At 51.0% G+C, this 21,434-nt stretch overlaps 1 protein-coding gene across 1 annotated transcript; it reads right to left on the bottom strand.

Annotated features, from left to right (window-relative positions):
* Nucleotides 1-4,646: 4,646 nt before the first annotated feature.
* Nucleotides 4,647-21,160, bottom strand: LOC134017102 (protein FAM124A). The gene is made up of 4 exons (XM_062456425.1): nt 20,859-21,160; nt 17,802-17,833; nt 10,425-11,233; nt 4,647-5,828 (listed from the first exon to the last, which is right to left on the bottom strand). Exons 1-4 carry the CDS (start codon nt 20,930-20,932, stop codon nt 4,929-4,931), a joined length of 1,815 nt encoding a protein of 604 aa, XP_062312409.1. The 5' UTR covers nt 20,933-21,160; the 3' UTR covers nt 4,647-4,928.
* Between the last annotated feature and the right edge of the window lie 274 nt (nt 21,161-21,434).

Below are 21,434 nucleotides of genomic sequence, written 5' to 3'. Positions count from 1 at the left end.
TTCTTGGTGACGTGCCACCCTGAACCCTGGTGACCCCCGCCTTGTACCACACGATGCCAGCTACCAACAACCCGTCCACGCACTCCTACAAGCTTACAACACAGTCTACACTCATACAACTCTACCATGCACTCCACTCCACCTAACACCCTCAGACTTGTAACCTTTCAATCCACATACTGTGTGTGTATGTGTGTGTGAACACACAGGCATGTGTTTGCGCAATGTCAGTGATGCCTCTGCCTCTCTCCACACGGCAGTAATTTAATCCCTGCTAGCGGTGTCAGTCCCCACGCTCTCCCCGACACCCCTCCTCCCCTCACCCTCTCACCCCTCACCCTCCTCCCCCGACACCCCTCACCCTCTCTCCCCTCCCCCTCCTCCCCCGACACCCGACACTCTCTCTCCCCTCACTCTCTCTCCCCTCACCCTCTCTCCCCTCACCCTCTCTCTCCTCCCCCGACACCCCTCACCCTCCTCCCCCGACACCCCTCACCCTCTCTCCCCTCCTCCCCCGACACTCTCTCCCCTCACTCTCTCTCCCCTCACCCTCCTCCCCTGACACCCGACACTCTCTCTCCCCTCACTCTCTCTTCCCTCACCCTCTCTCCGTCCTCCGCTAACCTCCGACCTTCCTCAACAGAGGAGGTGGAGAGGAAGGAGGAGGAGAGGAAGGAGGAGAGGAGAGGAGGAAGGAGGAGGAGAGGAAGGAGGAGGAGAAGGAGGAGAGGAGAGGAAGGAAGAGGAGAAGGAGGAGAGGAGAGGAAGGAAGAGGAGAGGAAGGAAGAGGAGAGGAAGGAGGAGCGATGCTGTATCAGGTCTGTTCTCCCTGAACCTGAAGAGGAGACAACATCCATCCCACAGTCCGTGTTCTGGCCTCTGATCAGGATTTCCCTCCTCCGTTCCTTTCCTGGGGTCTGTGACGGCTGCTGCTGGAGGACACGTCTGCTAGAGGGAATCTCCTGTGCTCTCCCAGAGCAGAGCTGCCACGCTGGGCCCGGGAGATCCACTCTGGGCCCGGGAGATCCACTCTGGGCCCGGAAGATCCATGCTGGGCCTGGAAGATCCACTCTGGCCCTGGAAGATCCACTTTGGGCCTGGAAGATCCACGCTGGACCAGTGGGCCTGGGAGATCCACGCTGGGCCTGGGAGATCCACTCTGGCCCTGGAAGATCCATGCTGGGCCAGTGGCCCTGGAAGATCCACGCTGGGCCAGTGGGCCTGGAAGATCCACGCTGGGCCAGTGGGCCTGGAAGATCCACGCTGGCATGGGAGATCCACTGCAAATGAATACAGATCTGCGATACGTTCCATGTGTGCTCGCAGGTGCACTCAGGTTCATACATGCAAACACACGTACGCACAGTTCAGCACGCACTCAGTGACCTATTGAGCGCTTTAAAACCGTACGTTCACACACACTTTAAAACAACACACACTTTCAAACAACACGCTCACGCACACATGTAATGCAGGTGAGAAAAGCAGACGACAAAACAGGCACTCTCACACACACAAATGCACAGACCCTTTGAAAACCCAGGTTACAGACAGACACAGGCTCATTCAGTAACCCGGAACATCTTCATGAGCTGACTCTGAGCAGTCAACAGTACACACTCCTGTAATCCCCATGGTTACTAGGAGTGCTGCTGGCTGTTTGGCGTGGCTGAGCCTGTCACCCCCTGTGCCCTGTGTCCCCGGGCCGCTGGGCTGGGAGGGGGATTAGCAGGGACGGCGGTGCGCTGGGCCGGGGCAATAAGGGCGGAGAGATCCGCTAGGTACGCCCTGCCGGGATTACAGCCCCGAGGCACCGTGAGCCAGGGGAGCCATCCAACCTCACACCCACCCTCACACCCACCCTCACACCCACCCTCACACCCACCCTCACTCCCACCCTCACTCCCACCCTCACTCCCACCCTCACACCCACCCTCACTCCCACCCTCACACCCACCCTCACTCCCACCCTCACTCCCACCCTCACACCCACCCTCACACCCACCCTCACTCCCACCCTCACTCCCACCCTCACACCCACCCTCACTCCCACCCTCACACCCACCCTCACTCCCACCCTCACTCCCACCCTCACACCCACCCTCACACCCACCCTCACTCCCACCCTCACTCCCACCCTCACACCCACCCTCACTCCCACCCTCACACCCACCCTCACTCCCACCCACCCTCACTCCCACCCTCACACCCACCCTCACACCCACCCTCACTCCCACCCTCACTCCCACCCTCACACCCACCCTCACTCCCACCCTCACACCCACCGTCACTCCCACCCTCACACCCACCCTCACTCCCACCCTCACTCCCACCCTCACACCCACCCTCACTCCCACCCTCACACCCACCCTCACACCCACCCTCACACCCACCCTCACACCCACCCTCACACCCACCCTCACTCCCACCCTCACACCCACCCTCACTCCCACCCTCACTGGGGGAGCTGGAGGCTTGGGGGAGCTGGAGGCTTGCGGGAGCTGGAGGCTTGGGGGAGCTGGAGGCTTGGGGGAGCTGGAGGCTTGCGGGAGCTGGAGGCTTGGGGGAGCTGGAGGCTTGGGGGAGCTGGAGGCTTGGGGGAGCTGGAGGCTTGCGGGAGCTGGAAGCTTGGGGGAGCTGGAGGCTTGGGGGAGCTGGAGGCTTGGGGGAGCTGGAGGCTTGGGGGAGCTGGGAGGGTGGGGGTTTCCCTGGCTGAGGGGAGCAGGGAGGCTGGGTCTGTATCTGTGCAGTAGCTAGTGTCTGGATCTGTGGGCTGATATTTGGATTGTGTGTGATGGGGTGTTTCAGTGTGGAAGGGTAAGAAGTTGACTTTTTGCAACGTTATAAATGTTCTTACGTTCTGTCGTTTTGTCAGTGGTAGACTGAGAGGAGAGCAGATGGAGGCGCACAATCCTGATGATCGCCTGACTGGAGACGTGTGTGTTTTTCATCCGTATCTTGTGTCCTGTCTGGTGTGGTGGTGGTGGGTTGCTGCCTGCTTCTCTGCCAGACTGTGCCCCCTGGAGGTTGTTCGTGGGACTGCGGTCCCGCTAAATTGTAATGACAGGGATTCTGATGGCCTGGGATGGTCAGTGGGTTACAGACTGATACTCAGACATGAGAGTCTAGACATTGGAGGCTGGATATGAAGGATGGATATGAAGGATGGATATGAAGGGCTATATCTTTCTGAACACTTTTGATACTGCACTTTTTCACCGCAGAAACCATCACAGAGCTCTAACTAAACAGGTTTGAGTGCAGGGAACAGACAGACAGCACGTTGTCACCCTTCCACACGTGACAGCACCGTGATGAGCGTTCATCCAGGGGAGGAGGAGAATGAGAAGTGAACCGTGTCCTTTATACAACCAGTGTTCTGATTGAGGAGGAGCCGTTTGCCCTCCACTTCAGGTTTAATCACACCGGAAGGCGGAACTGAAACGGCTCTTGGTGAAGGTTTGCTGGTATTCCTTTGTGTCTTTCCTCTTTGAAAATGGGTGAAGAATCTAAGATGAAAGATTGGTGATTGCAGAAGTTTTTTTTCTTTCATCAAAGGCTTAAAGAACCGAACACTTCACAAGGAGAAGAGAACCACTTGAATCAGACTGAAGTCTTGATTAGAGACTAGGTGGGCTGTTGTGATTATAACAGCAACCTAAGTAGCTATCCTCTGTAGAACCCCGAAACCAAAAGCAAAACAATGTGCTTATACAACGCTGCGCTATGATTGGTTGACGGTGACATCACCTCTGCAGAGCTCATGGAGACCTCGCCTCGACAACCCATGAGAAGTTGAGTATTATGGGATTTCCCTGCTGTAGTGTGGAGGCCTCCCACGCTCACATGGTAAAACGTTCACATGCTGCTGGGAGACGTCGTACCCTGTGAGGTAACGTTTTGGCTCTGCTCAAAAACAGGACCTTTCATTATGGCAACACTTTACTCTAGACTTACAAGAGAAGGGTCTGTTGACCGCAGAAATGGCCCTGATCCAGGAAGGAAATGTCCAAAATCCCTCACTCTCCCAGAGTAAGTGGCCTTCACTCGGATGTTAAATTATTTATTTTTTTACTATCAAGCAAGTAGTAGCTCATTTTTTAACTCATGCACAAACACGTTCTAAACCAAGACAGTTTAATGGACATGGAACCTCCCCATCTCCCCCCCAAAGAACAATACTATTAAATTAAATAGACAACTTACAAAAGATCCTGTTAAGAAACAATAATAACTACCACAAGAGGGCAGCACTGCATTTACACCATTTACATTTGCATGTCACCAGAGCCTGGACCGCAGGCCGACATTAGAGGCAATTACTTAGAAAAAAATTAAGAGAAGGCTAGTGGGGGCTTTCTTAAATACTGTGGCTTCCTCTCCTAGTGTCCTCTGCCTAACTACCCTTAATCAATCTGAAGTGACAGGTGGAGGATGGTTACCAGAATCTGTATTCCGCCCCAGTTCAACACTAAGAAGAGGAAGACACTGACGCATACCTCCTAGGGCTAAAGGACTCCCAATAAATTCCAATTTTATCTGTCTCATTGCAGGTATTTTAATAACTACCGGCTTTTTAGTTTAGTTTTGCTGCCTGAACGTGATGGCATCGGTGCAGATTCAGAGAGAGAGATTCAGTATTTATGTCTGAAAAGTATACTTTAATTTGTGCTATACAGACAACCAGAAGTATCTTATCACAATATATATACTTCAACAAAAACGAAAACCATATATTTACTTAATATTAAACAGTATCCACACACCACAAAAACACAAATAAACACAAAAAACGATCATACGATCACATAGAAATGGCATATAAATAAGTCTTTGAACTGCCTTTGCAATTCTAATGTGTCTTTAATTGAGACTTCTACAGAAACTTGTCTTCACTGGTCTCTAATCTCTAACCCACCCACTGGCTTTTAAATGTAAAACTCCTGATCATCCTCCTCTGATTGGCCCTCACTCTTCTGCGTCACCTCCCCATTGCTTGTCTTGGTGCTGTCCAATTGGCTGAGGGAGTTGTCACTCCATGTGAGATGCCCGTTCATTGGCAGGCATGTACTTTGGGGGCGGGACCGCTGCAGGGTGGCAGGCATGCTCTTGGAGGAGAGGCTGCTGCTTCTCGTGGGGATCGGGGGCCGGCCTAACGTAGCTGCCTTGGTTACGACGCGCCCGGGGGGAACCGGTCCAACGTCTTCGGGCGGGGCAGATACGGGGCGGGGCGTTCGCGAGAGGCGGGGCTTGTTATAAGCGGACACCACCGATAGGTCCACTATGCTGCCAGTCTCCACTGTCATCCCAGTGTCCACGTCTGTCTCCTCCGCGCCAATCAGAGCGTCCACGTTTAGGCGGAAGGGCGGGACCAGGGAGGCACTGCGAGAGTGAGGGAGGGTGTGGCGAAGGGCTGGGGGGCTGGGCGGGGCCCCGGGGGAGGAGCAGGTGGAGCGGGCGTGGCCCGGGGTGGTGGGCAGGGAGAAGAGGGAGCTGGCGCGGTGGCTGGTCCACTGGGTCCTCCAGGCCTCCGGGTGGCGCTGTGGAGCCCAGTCGTCCCCCGCCTCGCCCTCCTCCCAGGCCAGAGGCAGGGAGGTCTGGGAGGCCTGGCAGGCCCGGAGTCTGGGCTCGTGGTTTTGGGTCCTGATCTGAGACTGACGGTGGTAGCGCCGGGTCCGGGTGGAGACGGGGGCGCGGCCTAACAGGTTGGACTGGGGCGGAGCTGCCACCAGCTCGCTGGGCGGAGGGGAAGGGATGGGGGAGGAGTCGTCCACAAGATGTCCGCCCTGACCGTCTGTGTTCCAGCGTTTAGATCGGGCACCCTGGACCTGGGACAGGAAGCAGACACATCACAGCTGATGTAAATACCGGACCACGCGAATGTTGCTGAAATGTGTTTTTAGTATGCCATAAGGAAAGCTGGTAAAAGTCTTGTTTCAATGACAGTTGGGGTGAGGGGTGGGGTGGGGTGAGGGGTGGGGAGGATGAGGGGACTGGAAACCCCTGGGCCCACTAACGAGGCCTCTGCATTTCCAGCCTGACCGCTTTATGAGTTGCACCGGCAGCTGGAGAACTCGTCTGCGTCCGCGGGGACTGCCATGTCTCCTGGATCTCCCTCCCACCTCCTCCCTCCACAGCCGACCCTCAATACAGGGAGGAGGAGACATGCTTCTGTCCAAAAACAACCCCGTCCTCCTTCCTACGTGTTTACGGTGCTTAGACTTCTCCCTCTCACCCTCTACCTCTCTCCCTCTCTCTCTCCCTCTCCCTCTCTGTAAAGTGACTGATGGACTGCTAAACCCATCATTCGCCACATATCAGCTAGTTAACATGCAGTAATCACACCAACCTCGCAAGTCTGATTGACAAACTCCAGCCCCTCTCCCCTCCATCCCTTCCAAACCTCCATCCCTCCCTCCCCCCATCCCTCCCTCCCTCCCCTCCCCCCATCCCTCCCTCCCTCCCCTCCCCCCATCCCTCCCTCCCCTCCCTCCATCCCTCCCCTCATCCCTCCCCCCATCCCTCCCTCCCACCCCCCATCCCTCCCCCCATCCCTCCCTCCCAAACCTCCCCCCCTCCCTCCCTCCCAACACCCCCCCCTCCCTCCATCCTCCCCCTCCTCTCTGATGGCTTTTCCATGTTGCTATTCTCATGCCTGTCATCTCACCTCTCTTTCCACCCAAACAACCCTGGAGTCATCCTGACTGCTCTACACGGTTCCAGACAGCTGTTTCCAGAAGTGCATGAGGAGGTGTGCTTCATGGACAGTGGCAACTCCACCTTTCCCTTCCACAGTAATAATATGCAACCATTTGGCTGTGTGGTACAAGCCAAGGACAGTCCTTGCAGTTGTCCAATGAAACCTTTTTTAAATGTGATATATATTTAAAAACCTCTTACAATGCTGGATTTAAAAACAATATGACGTTGACTTTTTATATAGCTTACGTTACAATGCTCACCTGGGTGATTTGTGAGTTTTGGAGAGAGGCTGTAAAACAACAATTACTAAGCCGAGCTTGTTAGGCAAATGGCTCGTTAAAGCAGACGGCTGCTGGCTGGCTGGATAAGTGGATGCTTCGTTAAGTGGATGCCTTGTTAAGCGACTACAGTAGCTGTTCATGTTGAACTGCTTGTTTTCCTTTGCTTTGATGATGACTGGCACTAATGTTTGTGTGTGTGTGTGTGCGTGTGTGTGCGTGTGTGTGCGTGCGTGCGTGTGGGTGATGAGGGCGTGCAGACTCCAGTATGCAGGTTTGCGTGTGTGAGATTGTGTGTGAGTATGGGTTATGTCTGGTGAGTGATTGTGTGGGTGTGATTGTGTGTGGAGGGGGAGAGATTGTGTGTGTGTGAGAGCGAGAGAAACAATGTCCTAGTGTTTCCTTGCTCCACACCTCACTGCACTTTCTTTCTCATTTCCTCTCTACAAATACTCCCTCTGTTCTTCTTTCTCCCTGCCTCTCTCCTTCACTCCTTCATTTACACACATCAACTCCTCCGTTACTTCTTACGTCCTTGTTTTCTTTCTTTCTTTACCCCCTCTCTCCCTCTACACATCCTTTCTCGTTTCTCTAGCTCACATTCATCCTCTCCTCTATTTCTCAAACGATTGATGTGGTTCCTCTCGACAGGAGCGCAGGATGTGACCCTGGGGACCGAGGGAGGAGGACGTGTCTGCTGGGGACCGTTTGATTAACACACTAACGATGATGTAGGGACACCAGAGGAGAGAAGTGTGTGTGTGTGTGTGTGTGTGTGTGTGAGAGAGTCTGTGTCTGTGTTTATCCATGTTTGTCCGCATGTGTGTCAGGGTCTATGTGCATGGTCTTCATTCATGGTCTTAACACTCAGGCTGGTTAACTTTCCGTGCAGACCCTGCTGCCCTGGAAGCAGCAGGGAGTTCTGGGTAACGAGGCTGTTGTCGTGGCGATGGTGAGAGCCACTCTCTGAGCCCTGATTTATCCAGGGCTAATCCGGGTCAGATGGAACTGACCCTGAGACAAAGGCTGACCCGAGCCCTTCTGACTGAACACACTTCCTGGTTAGGGTTCTGACTGAACACACTTCCTGGTTAGGGTTCTGAATGAACACACTTCCTGGTTAGGGTTAGGGTTCCCCTTTGGCTTATTGTGTCTCTGGATCAACACACGCCTGCTCATCTAACATATCCTCAGCTTGGGATTCTTTACATGAAGGAATCAACAAGTGTTATAATGTATCAGTAATATGTCTACCAAAAGAGTGATTTGAAGGAAGCATGACCTTCCATTCTGTAGTCTTTTTATGATTTGTTAATAACTTTATGAACATAAAACATTAACATGAAAAGCCAACCACACCGATAAATTCAGGCTCTCTAAATCCAACAAGCTTGAACTGGTCATCTTAACCCCTCCCCCCATTTAGTTGGGTCCTTCCAATCTTTATAATGGGTCAGTTGTAATCAGCTTGGAGTTTCAGAAGAACTTATCTAACAGACCTCTGACAGAAATCCACTTGTATACTGATACCACTGTAACAAGAGCTGCTGTGTGTGTGTGTGTGTGTGTGTGTGTGTGTGTGTGTGTGTGTGTGTGTGTGTGTGTGAGAGAGAGAGAGAGAGAGAGAGAGAGAGAGAGAGAGAGAGAGAGAGAGAGAGAGAGAGAGAGAGAGAGAGAGAGAGAGAGAGAGAGAGAGAGAGAGAGAGAGAGAGAGAGAGAGAGAGAGAGAGAGAGAGAGAGAGAGAGAGAGAGAGAAGCCAGGTAAGGGTGTGTTGTTGTGTAGGAATGGTACTATCACAGATGCTTAACCACATCTATGCATGCATGCACACAGGCATGCATTCACACACACAGGCAGGCACACACAAACAGGCACGCGCACACACACACACTTGGTGGTCCTTTTGTGTGTGTGTTATAGACCAGTGTGTGTAAACAATGTATTTGCAGTGTGAGTGTATGAACTTCACTGAATCTCCTTTAGGGTGGGCACAGACGATGGCCCCTGCGGTGCACAGCTTTACACCTAACCTCCACACCTAACCTTAACCTCCACACCTAACCTTAACCTCCACACCTAACCTTAACCCCCCACACCTAACCTTAACCTCCACACCTAACCCTAACCCCCCACACCTAACCTTAACCTCCACACCTAACCCTAACCCTCCACACCTAACCCTAACCCTCCACACCTAACCTTAACCGACACACCTAACCCTCCACACCTAACCTTAACCGTCACACCTAACCCTAACCCTCCACACCTAACCTTAACCTCCACAACTAACCCTAACCCTCCACACCTAACCCTAACCCTCCACACCTAACCCTAACCCTCCACACCTAACCTTAACCTTCACACCTAACCCTAACCCTCCACACCTAACCTTAACCTTCACACCTAACCCTAACCCTCCACACCTAACCTTAACCTTCACACCTAACCCTAACCCTCCACACCTAACCTTAACCTTCACACCTAACCCTAACCCTCCACACCTAACCCTAACCCGTCCAGGGTCAGAGCAGGGAGTATGGAGGGGTAGTAGAGGGTAGGAGTGCAAAGTGAGGAGGCTCCATTCTCTTTTGTCTGCTGAGCGAGCCTGTTATTTTTGGCTTCGGTGTCCCGTTTGTTCCCCTCAGACAGAACTCTGTATTTCTCTCTGTCCCTCTCTCTCTTTCTCTCTCTCTCTGTCCCTCTCTCTCTCTCTGTCCCCCTCTCTCTCTCTCTCCCTCCCTTTCCCTGTTGATAAGGATGGCTGCACATTGTTTCAGCAGTGATACATTTTCCATTTTGGATGAAGAGCTGAATGTAGTTTATAACCCTTATGTTAGGGTTAGCACAGAGACGCACACTCAAACAAACCACACAGGAGGAGAAGCAGTCTCCTGCATGACAGACAACCAACTGTGGCTGTCATGCCCTGCCAAACCTCAGTGTGTGTGTGTGCGCGTGTGTGTGAAGACTGGGGCCCATCAACAGACTGGAACATCTTGATCACGTTGCTCACTGTTCATCTGCTGTTTGCTCATTACTGTTGCTAAGCAGACAATACGCTTCACACTCCAGAGGCTTGGAGAGGCTGTGTGGATAATAACTCATGTCAGTGCTCTGCAGCTCTGCGGTACGCTGTGAAGCATTACTGTCTCTCTCACTGCCCAGAGGGAGGAGCACAGCTGAGAGACGTGTTTACTACAGACGCTCAGAGATAGATGGATGCACATGTGACAGATGAAACACACGCCTCTGTTGGTGAGACACACACAAACACACACACACACACACACACACAGACCTATGAACCTCTTAAGAACAATCACGCCACACACACAGACACACACTCATGTGCATTAGCACAGACATGAAACATGCTCACACTCATCTTGCCCCCAACACACACACATACACACAAAAACACACACAAAAACACACACACACACCTGCAGCAGGATCTTGTTCCCGTCGTAATCCTCCGTCTGCCAGCGTGCCTCGCTGATGGGGCTGCAGGGGTGCGGCAGGAGGGGCACCAGAGCCCCCACATCCCTCACACGCACCTCCATCACCGACGACTCTGTGGCAACCGGGCTCTGTCCCCGCGGCAACCGCTTGAAGGACAGCTGGATCTCCGTGTCGGGGTTGGAGTAAACCACCAGGAAGCAGAAGTCATCCTTCCTCTGGGCCAGCCGTCTCCGCAGCAACAGCCGGTACAGCCTCACCTGGTCGGGGAAGCTGTCGAAGCAGCAGTACACGGTGAAGCGCACGATCTCCTTCCCGTAGTGCACCTGCCGTACCGCCCACAGCGGCGTGCCGGGGGCCAGGGTGAAGAAGTCCTGGCTGCCGGGCGCCAGCGGCAGCACGTGGCGCCCCCCGCTGACACGCTCAGTGTGGTGGAAGCGCCAGGGCGGCCGCTGGAGGGCGCGGTGCAGCGCGGCGATCTGCTCCTCGCCGCCGTCCGACTCTTGCAGGAAGAGGATGACGGCAAGCGCCGGCTGGCACTGCGGGGGGCCGTGATTGGAGGAGAGGGACGGCGGGGGCGGGCACTGTGAGGACTGGCGTTTGCCGGCGGAGGCGGAGGGGCGGCGCGCCTGGCGAGACGTGCGTTCGGAGACGCGGAACAGCTGCAGCTGGGGGTGGAGCCAGGAGAGGACGCCGTCGGCAGCACGCTGCAGGGTCTTGCCCTGGCCCGGGTCACTGATGAGGTGGACACTGACCAGGAAGGGGTCCTGGAGTTCCCCCATGGAGAAGTCACCTGCACACACGGAGGGAAGGAGGTTAGAAACAACTGATAGTCAGCTGGGTAGTAACTGGAGCCAAAAGTACTGACTGGAATACATCTGACTGCAAGAGAGACTTTTAAGAAAAGCTGACTGTGCACAATAGTGACATGTCTGAAATGTTAGGCTATACTGCGTTAATTGAGTGCAGCCATTGCTCTGAGAACCACAGTAAGTTAATATGCTGGGAACGAAAGTCTCTCTCATTTCTGGTACGTTCTCTCTGCACCCACCCTCCATCTTACACTGAATCCTCCCCCCTTCATTCTTCCTCCTCCTCCTTCTTCTCTGCCTCCCGAGTTTCAAACTCCCTCTCCTCCTTCCATTCCCCTTTCTCCATCCCTCTGTTTACCTATCAGCAACCCCCCATTCCCAACTTTTCTCACTGCCGCCCTCCCTCCATCCTCTCTCCTCAACCCTCCCTCCCCCCTCTCTCTTTCACCCTGCTTTCACTTCCTCTTCCCTCCCTTCTCTCCCCCCTCCCTCCCCCCCCCCTCCCTTCTTCCCTCCCTTCCTTCTGGGCCCCTGTGCTGCGGTGTGTCTGGCCAGGCTCATTAGTTCCATTAGAAGGTCATTAGTGAACCCAGAGGAATGTTCCGGAGAACCCCAGCAGGAAGCCTCAAGGTGTGCCCTCCACCTGCCCCCCTCACCTGGGAGGGACAGGTGATGTTTAGATAACACTGTGACTGCTGCCCTGCACTCCAGGTGTCAGCCCAGCAGATTTGTTCAGATGTTCTGCTTTCTCTAACCTTTTTCTCTAAAATGGTTTTGCATGGCTTGCATGGCCGCAACACACCCACACAACCAGACACTCTCTCTCTCTCTCTCTCTCTCTCTCTCTCTCTCTCTCTCTCTCTCTCTCTCTCTCTCTCTCTCTCTCTCTCTCTCTCTCTCTCTCTGCGTTCTGCCAGTTCTTTTGCCTCCTTATACTTCCCCTCTCTCTCTCCTTTCTGTCCCTCTCTTTTACTCCCTCTCCCACCCTCTTTCTCCTTCCCTTTCTCTGCCCCCCTCTCTCTCCCCCCCCGCCCTCTCTCTCTCTCTCTCTCTCTCTCTCTGACTCAAGGGGCTCGTCCCAGTTCATTTGTCCCAGAAGGTCGGGGGTCATTCAGGGGCGAGGGAAAGGCCACACAGGGGTTTCTTTTCCGTTGCCAACGCCACAGACCAGCGAGCGAGGGTGTTTGGGGAACACGAGGGTAACAAAGTAGCCATCCCTCGAGGCTGGCTGTCCTTTCAGAGAGGACAGGACCTGCTGTACCTGACGCTCAAGCAGCGCTGTTCCAACATTCTCATCAGACAGATCTGGAGACACAGTCTCAGGCCTATAGGATGAAAGAGGTTGGATCAACAAACGCCCGGTATCTGGGTTAGGTCAAGGGATAGAGCATGGACAAGCTCACACAAACACACACACGAACTACACAGAGTAAGACAAACTGATCTTGTTAGCTTCAGTCTACGTCTCTTCGACAGTGAGTTTCCATTTGTTTTTCTCGAGTAAACCAGTACCTAACCAGGCTGTGAATAAATAATACTTAACCATACACACTCACATACGTTCAGTAAGAGGAATAATCAGAAGCCAAATAATCACACAAAAGTAAATACAGTAAGCCAACAGCATTAGTTGCCTCCTTCATTAAAGGTTAAATAAAATCCATGTCACCAGACTTAATGAATTACAGCTTACCTAACCAAGACCCTAGGAGAGTCTAGGACAGGGTGTTTGTAAAGCTCTAGAGCAGTGTGTCACTAATCTCTTAATCTCTCGTCTCCAAGCTCTCTCTATTGATGTTCTGACTGGACCTAACTGACACACAAACACACTTACACACGTTTGCCAATACACATACAGTACACACATGCTTACACACACACATACTTTGTGTGTGTGTAAGGTTGTCCCTGGATGTAAGTCAAAACAAAAGGGGTAAGAAATTCAAGATGGGGGCCCCTTTAGAAGAAATGTTCCAAAACTGCTACGTCACTTTTGACGGGTGCCCGGTGAAGTCAAACCCAACGCTTCAACTTGCCATAATGTGGCGCAGCCGCTGTTATTGTACACGTTCTGACTATGATGTCACCAAAGCGGTGTTCGAATGTTATTCAGACTTCAAGGTGCTTTTTCAATCTTCAAACCAAAAGCCTGTGAAGAACGATCCGGAACGATCCGCTTCTGAAATCATTCTGACGTGGCGCACGTCCCCTGACAGAGCAGTTGTGATATTTGTAACTGTGCTGCAGTGTGACGTAACACAGTGAACTCACAGTGGTGTTTTGGAGGGTAAAGGTGCAGTACACATACACTGTATGTAAATACTGTGTTCTGAGTCCACCTTCATGCAGGCCTGGTGTTCAGCCGGCGCTTTACGAGGACAGACGACTGGGTAGAGGGAGCAAGCCAAGGGCCGGGGGGAGAGAGGGGAGGGGGGAAAGAGAGAGGAGGTGAGAGAGAGGAGGGGGGATAGAGGGAGGAGGTGAGAGAGAGGAGAGGGGATAGAGGGAGGAGGTGAGAGAGAGGAGGGGGGATAGAGGGAGGAGGTGAGAGAGAGGAGGGGGGATAGAGGGAGGAGGTGAGAGAGAGGAGAGGGGGATAGAGGGGAGACCCTATCGAAGTCAGCGCCAAAAATAGGCCAAGCGATGACACTGGTTCAATGAGCCTGTTAGGGAACAGCAGACAGCAGCATGTTGGTGGGACCGTGACCTTGTCCTTCAAACGCCGCTGAGACCAAACATTTGGAAACACTTAATGCAGAGTGCTTGTGATGCAGTGCCTGTGATGCAGCCCGCATTTCACCTGTCCTGCTCAATCAACAGAGATCGTACTGGTTGGAACAGGAGAATGTGTGTGGGTGTGTTTACAGTCAGGGGTGGTCTTGGGTCCATCAGGTGCAATTCATCTTGACTGTTCTGCGCTGAGTTCATTTCCAGTGGTTTGGTGTGTAAGACGATACGGGCTTGCTGTCATGTGAAAGCGTCCGAGTGCGTCATCCGTGATACCGGGCCTGCGCCGGTGGTCCGGGTCAGAGCGAGCTGGATCGTAAACCTCAACCGTTCAATAAACAGAAAGTTGCGGGCTGGCGCAGGGTCAAAGGGAATGAATGAATGTCATAGACAGATATGCCCCATTTGGACATCCAGTGGAACAATCCATTCAAGTCTAACCACTCATTTCAGTTGAGTACAGGATGTACCATTACTACTGGCGGGTGGGAGGGTGGGTGCTTTTGTCAAGCGTGGCACATGCTTGTAGTTATTATGTAGGTAGCCAGGCTGTATAGTAAATGCTCAGCTGTTTGTGGTTTTCTGTACGTTACTACACTGTTTCTTTGTAGTTTCTTTAACCACCACACGGTCGAATGTAATATCACTAGCAGAGAGTAAATGTTTTAAGGTAGCTATGCAACATCGTGAAAAACTGTGATGGGTTTTTCCACTGTGGTCTCCTTGTCTCTCCTCACCTCCTATAGAGTGTGTGTGTGTGTGTCTCCATGAGTGCATGTTCACTTTTTTTGTCTTTCTTCAGACATTGTATGACAGAGTTCCATACAACGTATCCATGTTATAGAAGAGACAGACCAAACTGAGTACATTGGTCCTGGGAGCTCCTGGTCTGGGAGTCACAGACACCCCTCCACCCTCCCCTCCACGCTCCACCCTCCCCTCCACCCTCCCCTCCACGCTCCCTCACAGACACCCCTCCACGCTCCCTCACAGACACCCCTCCACGCTCCCCTCCACACTCCCTCACAGACACCCCTCCATGCTCCCTCACAGACACCCCTCCACGCTCCCTCACAGACACCCCTCCACGCTCCCTCACAGACACCCCTCCACGCTCCCCTCCATGCTCCCTCACAGACACCCCTCCGCGCTCGCTCACAGACACCCCTCCGCGCATATCCCCTCTGATTTTGTTAGCTGGCTGTCAGTCCTGGCTAACAGGGAGGGGTGAATCTAGTCATTCAGTGGGATGTTTCTTTGTCTGTCTGTCTGCCTTCCTTTTCTTTATTTACTTCCGCTCACATTTGGTGATGTTTAGGGTGATGTGGGATTGTTTTCTGTACTGCTCACACTGCACGTTTTGCTGTAAACTAACCAGGGAGTCAGATGGCTGAGCGGTGAGGGAGTCGGGCTAGTAATCTGAAGGTTGCCAGTTCGATTCCCGGTCATGCCAACTGACGTTGTGTCCTTGGGCAAGGCACTTCACCCTACTTGCCTCGAGTGGAATGTCCCTGTACTTACTGTAAGTCGCTCTGGATAAGAGATGACTAAATGTAAATGTAGTCTGCAGTCCACCTAGAATCCATACTGTCCCAACAGCTCCATGGATAGGGTTAGAAGATACTGTATGTTAGAAGTAAACTGTATAGGATAGAAGATATGTTGTGTGATAAATGGTTCAATGATGTATCACGTGTGCTGTGGTCTGTGTTGCTGTGTGTATCCTGTGTGCGGATCGTGTGCGTGTGTGTGTGTGTGGGGAGGGAGGGTGTTTGTGTGTGTCTCGCTCCAGCCTGTGTGTTGTTTCAGATTGACCTTTAACCTCTCCTGGCCTGCAGGCGTTCACTACAAACACAGGAGGCACACGCACGCACACACACACACACGCACACGCACACACACACACTCACCAGTAGGAGAGGTTGACTATGCACCAATAGGAGGGTTAGACTATTGAGCTGTATGGAGTGGGAACAGGCCTGTTTAGGAGAAGGCTTCATATGAGTCATGAGTACTTGTCCTTATGACCGGAGGGTTTGATCTCTGCCCTGTAGACTCCTAAATCCCTGGCTGTTGTGCGTACCTGTGTTCACGTTCCTGAGACCATGACTGTCACAGTGACAAACACTAATAATGCATTTTCAAATGGGAGATTCCCTGTTAATATTTATAGGATAAATGTATCCATAAATCTATATCTATAAGGATTTGGGAATTCTGATATTTGCTTCTAAAGCCCACGTCAGCATAGCCTCACACAGGTCTGCTAATTGGAGTTTTGGAGCTTTAATGCAGAGTTAGACAATTAGAGGTACGAGTATCTTTAACAACAGGAAGCGATATAGGCTAGGGGTCAGAGGTCAGGAAATGGTAGCCAAGGGATTAAAACCACCTGTGAAAACAAGAGTCTCTCTCAGACTCCAAAACCTACATGTACACGCAGACAAACACACCATGATGGGGCATGGGCCAGCACAGTGATGTATAGCCACTCTCTCTCTCTCTCTCTCTCTCTCTCTCTCTCTCTCTCTCTCTCTCTCTCTCTCTCTCTCTCTCTCTCTCTCTCTCTCTCTCTCTCTCTCTCTCTCTCTCTCTCTCTCTCTCTCTCTCTCTCTCTCTCTCTCTCTCTCACACACACACACAAGTACAGTGCGTTCCCATCAGACTAGCTATTCACAGAAATATCACGCTGTTGTTGGAGTCTCTACTCAGGTATGCGCTTCTTTTTCTAGACGTCCTTCAAATCTATCACCAAGGCAAACTGAGATATCTCTGCCTTGCTCCCCTGCGAGTCTGTCTCAGTCCTCTTCACAGAAACGACGAGTTTCTGTGAGTTCCTTTCGTCTGTTTGTCTGACCGTGTCTATTTAACTCTGTGTGTGTGTGTGCAGGTGTGTGTGTGCGTGTAGTCATGTGTGTGTGCGTGTAGTCATGTGTGTGTGTGTGTGTGTATGTTTCCACCCTATCCTGCTGCTGAGACAGAGACAATAGTTGGCAGTGGTGGATCAGATAATGCCAGACACAGGAAAGAAGCGTGCGTGTGTGTGTGATGGAGCCAGCACGGGGCAGGGTGCTGTGGTGGGGTCGTCCCTGCAGCCGTGTGTCTGTGTGGGCCTGCTGCTTCCTGAGCCCAGGGCGAGGGGATAACTGCTTCCTGGAGCCCAGATTAATGGACTAATATTGGATATAATCCTTCCACTGTGAAAGGTCTGACCCTGGCAACACTGCTGGAGAGGCTGAGGACACTCACTCTCACACACACACGCACACATTCTCACATACACACACACACACTCACACACACTCTTACATACACATACACATTCTCTCTCTTTTTTCTTACATTCTGTCACTTCTCTCTTACACTCACTCACTCTTATTCTCTCATGAACACACACACACACACACACACACACATACACACAGCAATAAGATGCTTGTGTACCCAAGGGGCCTACTCCTACTAGCTCCTCTCTGGCTAGCCTATTCCTGTGCTCCATATCCCCCTTGGGAGTGCTAAACACTGCACTGAGCTGTAACCACAAGCAATTTACAACTATCCCCCCTCCGCACACACGCACACACGCACACACACACACGCACACACGCACACAGACACACAGACACACCACTACTGACACTAACTGTAACCCCTCCCTCCTTTCCATAGATCGGAGTGTGTGTTTGCAGTGCCAGTGTGCATAAGGGAGATAAAGTCAGTCACAGACTAATGGTCCCTGTGTGTGTGTGTGTGTGAGTGTGTCTGACAGATGACTGTGTGTTGCTAGCTGAGATGTTTTAATGCCGGCATTGGTTTACTTACTGCTCGCTGAGGACATGGGACTGTAATCAGACCTGCAGGAAAGAGAGAGAGAGAGAGAGCCAGGGATAGACAGCACTGTTAAGAGTGATTTAAAACTTGTTTCTCAGTTCAAAGTACAATGACATCTGGCTAAACACTACTGCAGGAGGGAGAGGTTAGTGTGTTCTATCAGGACACAGCACATTACCTACACACTACCTACAAACCAGCACATCCTGCGATGCATAGCCTAGCCTACACATCAGACTAGTGTACAAGTGGGTTTGAGGTTGATTAGTATCCATTCAGACAGGCGTTAAGTACAGGACACACACACACGCAATCGATGTCTTGCTATTTGACTGAGCAAGGTACTTCCAAACCAAATGGCAAGACAACTTCGTTTTCAGGCTTCGTATCAATTATACAAATGTGGCATGGTTTCTGCATGCTCCTTTCCAAAACTGAGGAGAACAAATAAATTAACTCCACATGAAGATAATTCAAAGCATAAGCTCACCTTTAGAATGGTTTGTGTGTAGAATACACACAAACTCTAACATCTATGATATACCTTTACTTATTTAAAACCGATACTGCCTGTATAGCATCAAACAGAACCTACCACGCACATTGGACCTATGCTTGGAGGAGAACGCTGCAATGATTGCATAATATGATAATGTAATAATGCTTGAATGATTCTTCCCAGCACTACCTGAGACAGTCCTGTGACCCAGCAGACAACCATGTGTCTCTCTCTCCAGACACAGACCCTCAGTGTCGCTCGACCCTAACCCAATAAGCCAATCGGAAGTGGAGGAAATCAAAGAGAGACATTTCCTAACGGAGGAGGTCATTAATCTGGCTAACAGGCATTAGCAACCTAATGAGCACAAGAGATGGAGAGGGGGGGAGGGTTGGGGTGAAGAGAGATACACAGAGAGGTAGAGAGACATGGTGAAGGAGGGAGATCGAGGGAGAACGGGGGAAGAGAGTAGAAGTGAGAGGAGACAGACTAAATACAGAGAGAAAGAAGCAAGCCCCACAAAATGACCCGGGACACACAGCACAGGACACACAGCACGGTAGCAGAAACAGGGGGATGAAAACGCCAAGGACCTGAGGGGAAAAGAACGGGAGAGGGGGCGCTAAAGCGCTAATACTCGAGGTTTATGGCTCCTCCGAGTGGGGGTCCGTATTGAGTGCTCTCTAAGGAGCTTTTGGCAGGCTATATAGCGCCCTGTTAGCCACACTCTCTCGTTTCCAGTCTTGCTAAAGACCACGGCCACACCGCCTCGCTTCATCTCCGGCCAGAGAAATAAACAAAACTGAGGCTAAGTTCAACAAAAGCCAGTCATGCATATTAGGGTTCCCCCCAAGAGCAAGTCGCTCAGGGGTTAACTGTGTTTAAATGGTACAATATGAAGGACTTAGAGCCCTATTATTAGATTAATATATGTACTGTTGTCTATGCCGGAGAACAGGAGGATGGAGAGAGAGAGGTGTAGTGAGATTAAAGATGGACAAATGTAAAGTGTGGGAAGGAAGCAGAGACAGACAAAGGAAGAGAAACTAAAACATTTAGATGCAAGAAGAACTAAATGTGAGAGAGAGAGAGAGAGAGAGAGGGAGGGAGGGAGAGACAGCGGGAGAGAGAGAGAGAGAGAGAGAGAGAGAGAGAGAGAGAGAGAGAGAGAGAGAGAGAGAGAGAGAGAGAGAGAGAGAGAGAGAAGGTGGGGGGGAGAGAGAGAGAGAGAGAGAGAGAGAGAAGGTGGGGGGGAGAGAGGGAGAGAGAGAGTGAGAGACTTGGGTGGGTAAGAGGATAAATCTGATAATATTCCAGAGAGGATCTGACCCCATGTGAGAGTCAGGTTATCAGAGGAGAATCCCTGGATTTCCCCTTTCCAGGCCTGTACAGCACCCTGCTTCCTACACACACACATACACACCACCCCCTGACACACACACACATACACACCACCCCCTGACACACACACACACCACCCCCTGACACACACATACACACCACCCCCTGACACACACACACACATACACACCACCCCCTGACACACACACATACACACCACCCCCTGACACACACACACACACACACACATACACACCACCCCCTGACAAACATTTTGTTTATTTAGCCACTATATGCTCTTTAAACTGATGAAGTCTGGATGGATGAAAATATCTAGTCTTTTACCTTTTTGGCCAAAAACCTTTGTCGAGCATGACAAATTACAGAATGACTTTTTGATGAAAAGAAATTGAAGAAATTGTTGAGGCTCATGGTTCTTCTTTCTTACCCTCTCTCTCTCTCTCTCTCTCTCTCTCTCTCTCTCTCTCTCTCTCTCTCTCTCTCTCTCTCTCTAATCATGCACACACCCCACCCCTTAACACACACACACACACATTACGGTATGACACCAAGCCATCAAAAACATACCAAAAGGCCAACCAGGGGACATCTTTGTCTAGTAGCTGAAAACAAAGTGAATTATATATTCAGATAATTTGACATTCAATCCCAATAGCCAATCTGTTATCGATTGGCATTTAATCATATTCCATACATTTTTCCCTCGCTAAGCTTAATTCCTCAGAAGAAAGCACTCTCATTATCCTAAATGTGTTGATGATTAAAGTAGCCTAATTTCCAGCTACTTTCCATAAAAGCATTAGGGTTAAATCCCGGCAGAACAATCCGGATTTACTCATGGCATATGGATGAAATCTGAGCACGGGAACTTTTCCTATCAAAATTAAATATTGTGGCCCTGCTGCCAAAATAATATTTTGCAGTCTTCAGCCCTTACGTTATTCTGTACACTGCCAACTAAAATTAGCTTCGTGAATTTGATTAGTAAAGAGCTTTCTGTACTATTATATAGGCTACATACATTAAAGAGACAGCTATTGTTTGCTAGACAGTTGAATTAATTAATATCAACATATACACTGACGAACCACTATAAATATTTTTCTATGAATATGATCAGAAAAACGGATTTTCAAGATTTGTTAACTTCAGTTTCCCCTCCCCTTCTCTCCCACGTTTTAACTCACCCTCCGGTCTCTGCGCCGGAATCCACGCAATCATCCTCTGTAGAAATCTTCTCCATCTCAGATGATAGAGACATTTCAGCTTTGCATTGTGTAAAAATATAACCTATACGTTGTATGAATGAGCTACCGCTCAAACCGCTGTTTCCACTTTATGAAAGTTAAGAGGTGCAGGATGAAGGAAGAAAGTAGTCCAACTTGTATCTGCCAGCTTTGCGATGTAAGTAACGTTCCTAGTAACCTACTCTGAACGCTCAAGCAAGCAACAGGCTTTTGTTTAACTGCGTCTGCCTCGCCCGCGCCACCCTTGAGTTCATACATGTCCGCAGCAGGCAATCTGACGCCACCGTGTGGGGGAATTACATCAACGTCTTACATTTCACACCTCATTTACCGCCTTGTAGTAACGTAGACATTCCCATGATTAACGCGATATTTACGTGCTTTAGAACCATTTGTGCGATCTTCCATTTCAGCCAATTGGATTATGTGATAGGCTACTGGAATCTGACTCTTTCCAAAAAGAAGCAATATATAAGATTAATGCAATACATGCTCGCGGTAAAACATGCGCAAAAA

This window comes from Osmerus eperlanus, chromosome 3, assembly GCF_963692335.1.
Source record: "Osmerus eperlanus chromosome 3, fOsmEpe2.1, whole genome shotgun sequence".
Taxonomy (NCBI): Eukaryota; Metazoa; Chordata; class Actinopteri; order Osmeriformes; family Osmeridae; genus Osmerus; species Osmerus eperlanus.
The sequence above is the reverse complement of the archived record's forward strand: the minus strand, read 5'-3'. Positions and strand labels throughout refer to the sequence as shown.

Bases quoted from the DNA above. Each gene is read 5' to 3' on its own strand.
- LOC134017102 (XM_062456425.1), bottom strand. From the start codon at position 20,932: ATGTCTCTATCATCTGAGATGGAGAAGATTTCTACAGAGGATGATTGC. The intron at 11,234-17,801 runs GTAAGTAAACCA...CCGTGTGTGCAG, and splicing joins TCCCATGTCCTCAGCGAGCA to GTGACTTCTCCATGGGGGAA. The intron at 5,829-10,424 runs GTGTGTGTGTGT...TTCCTGTCCCAG, and splicing joins GGAACAAGATCCTGCTGCAG to GTCCAGGGTGCCCGATCTAA.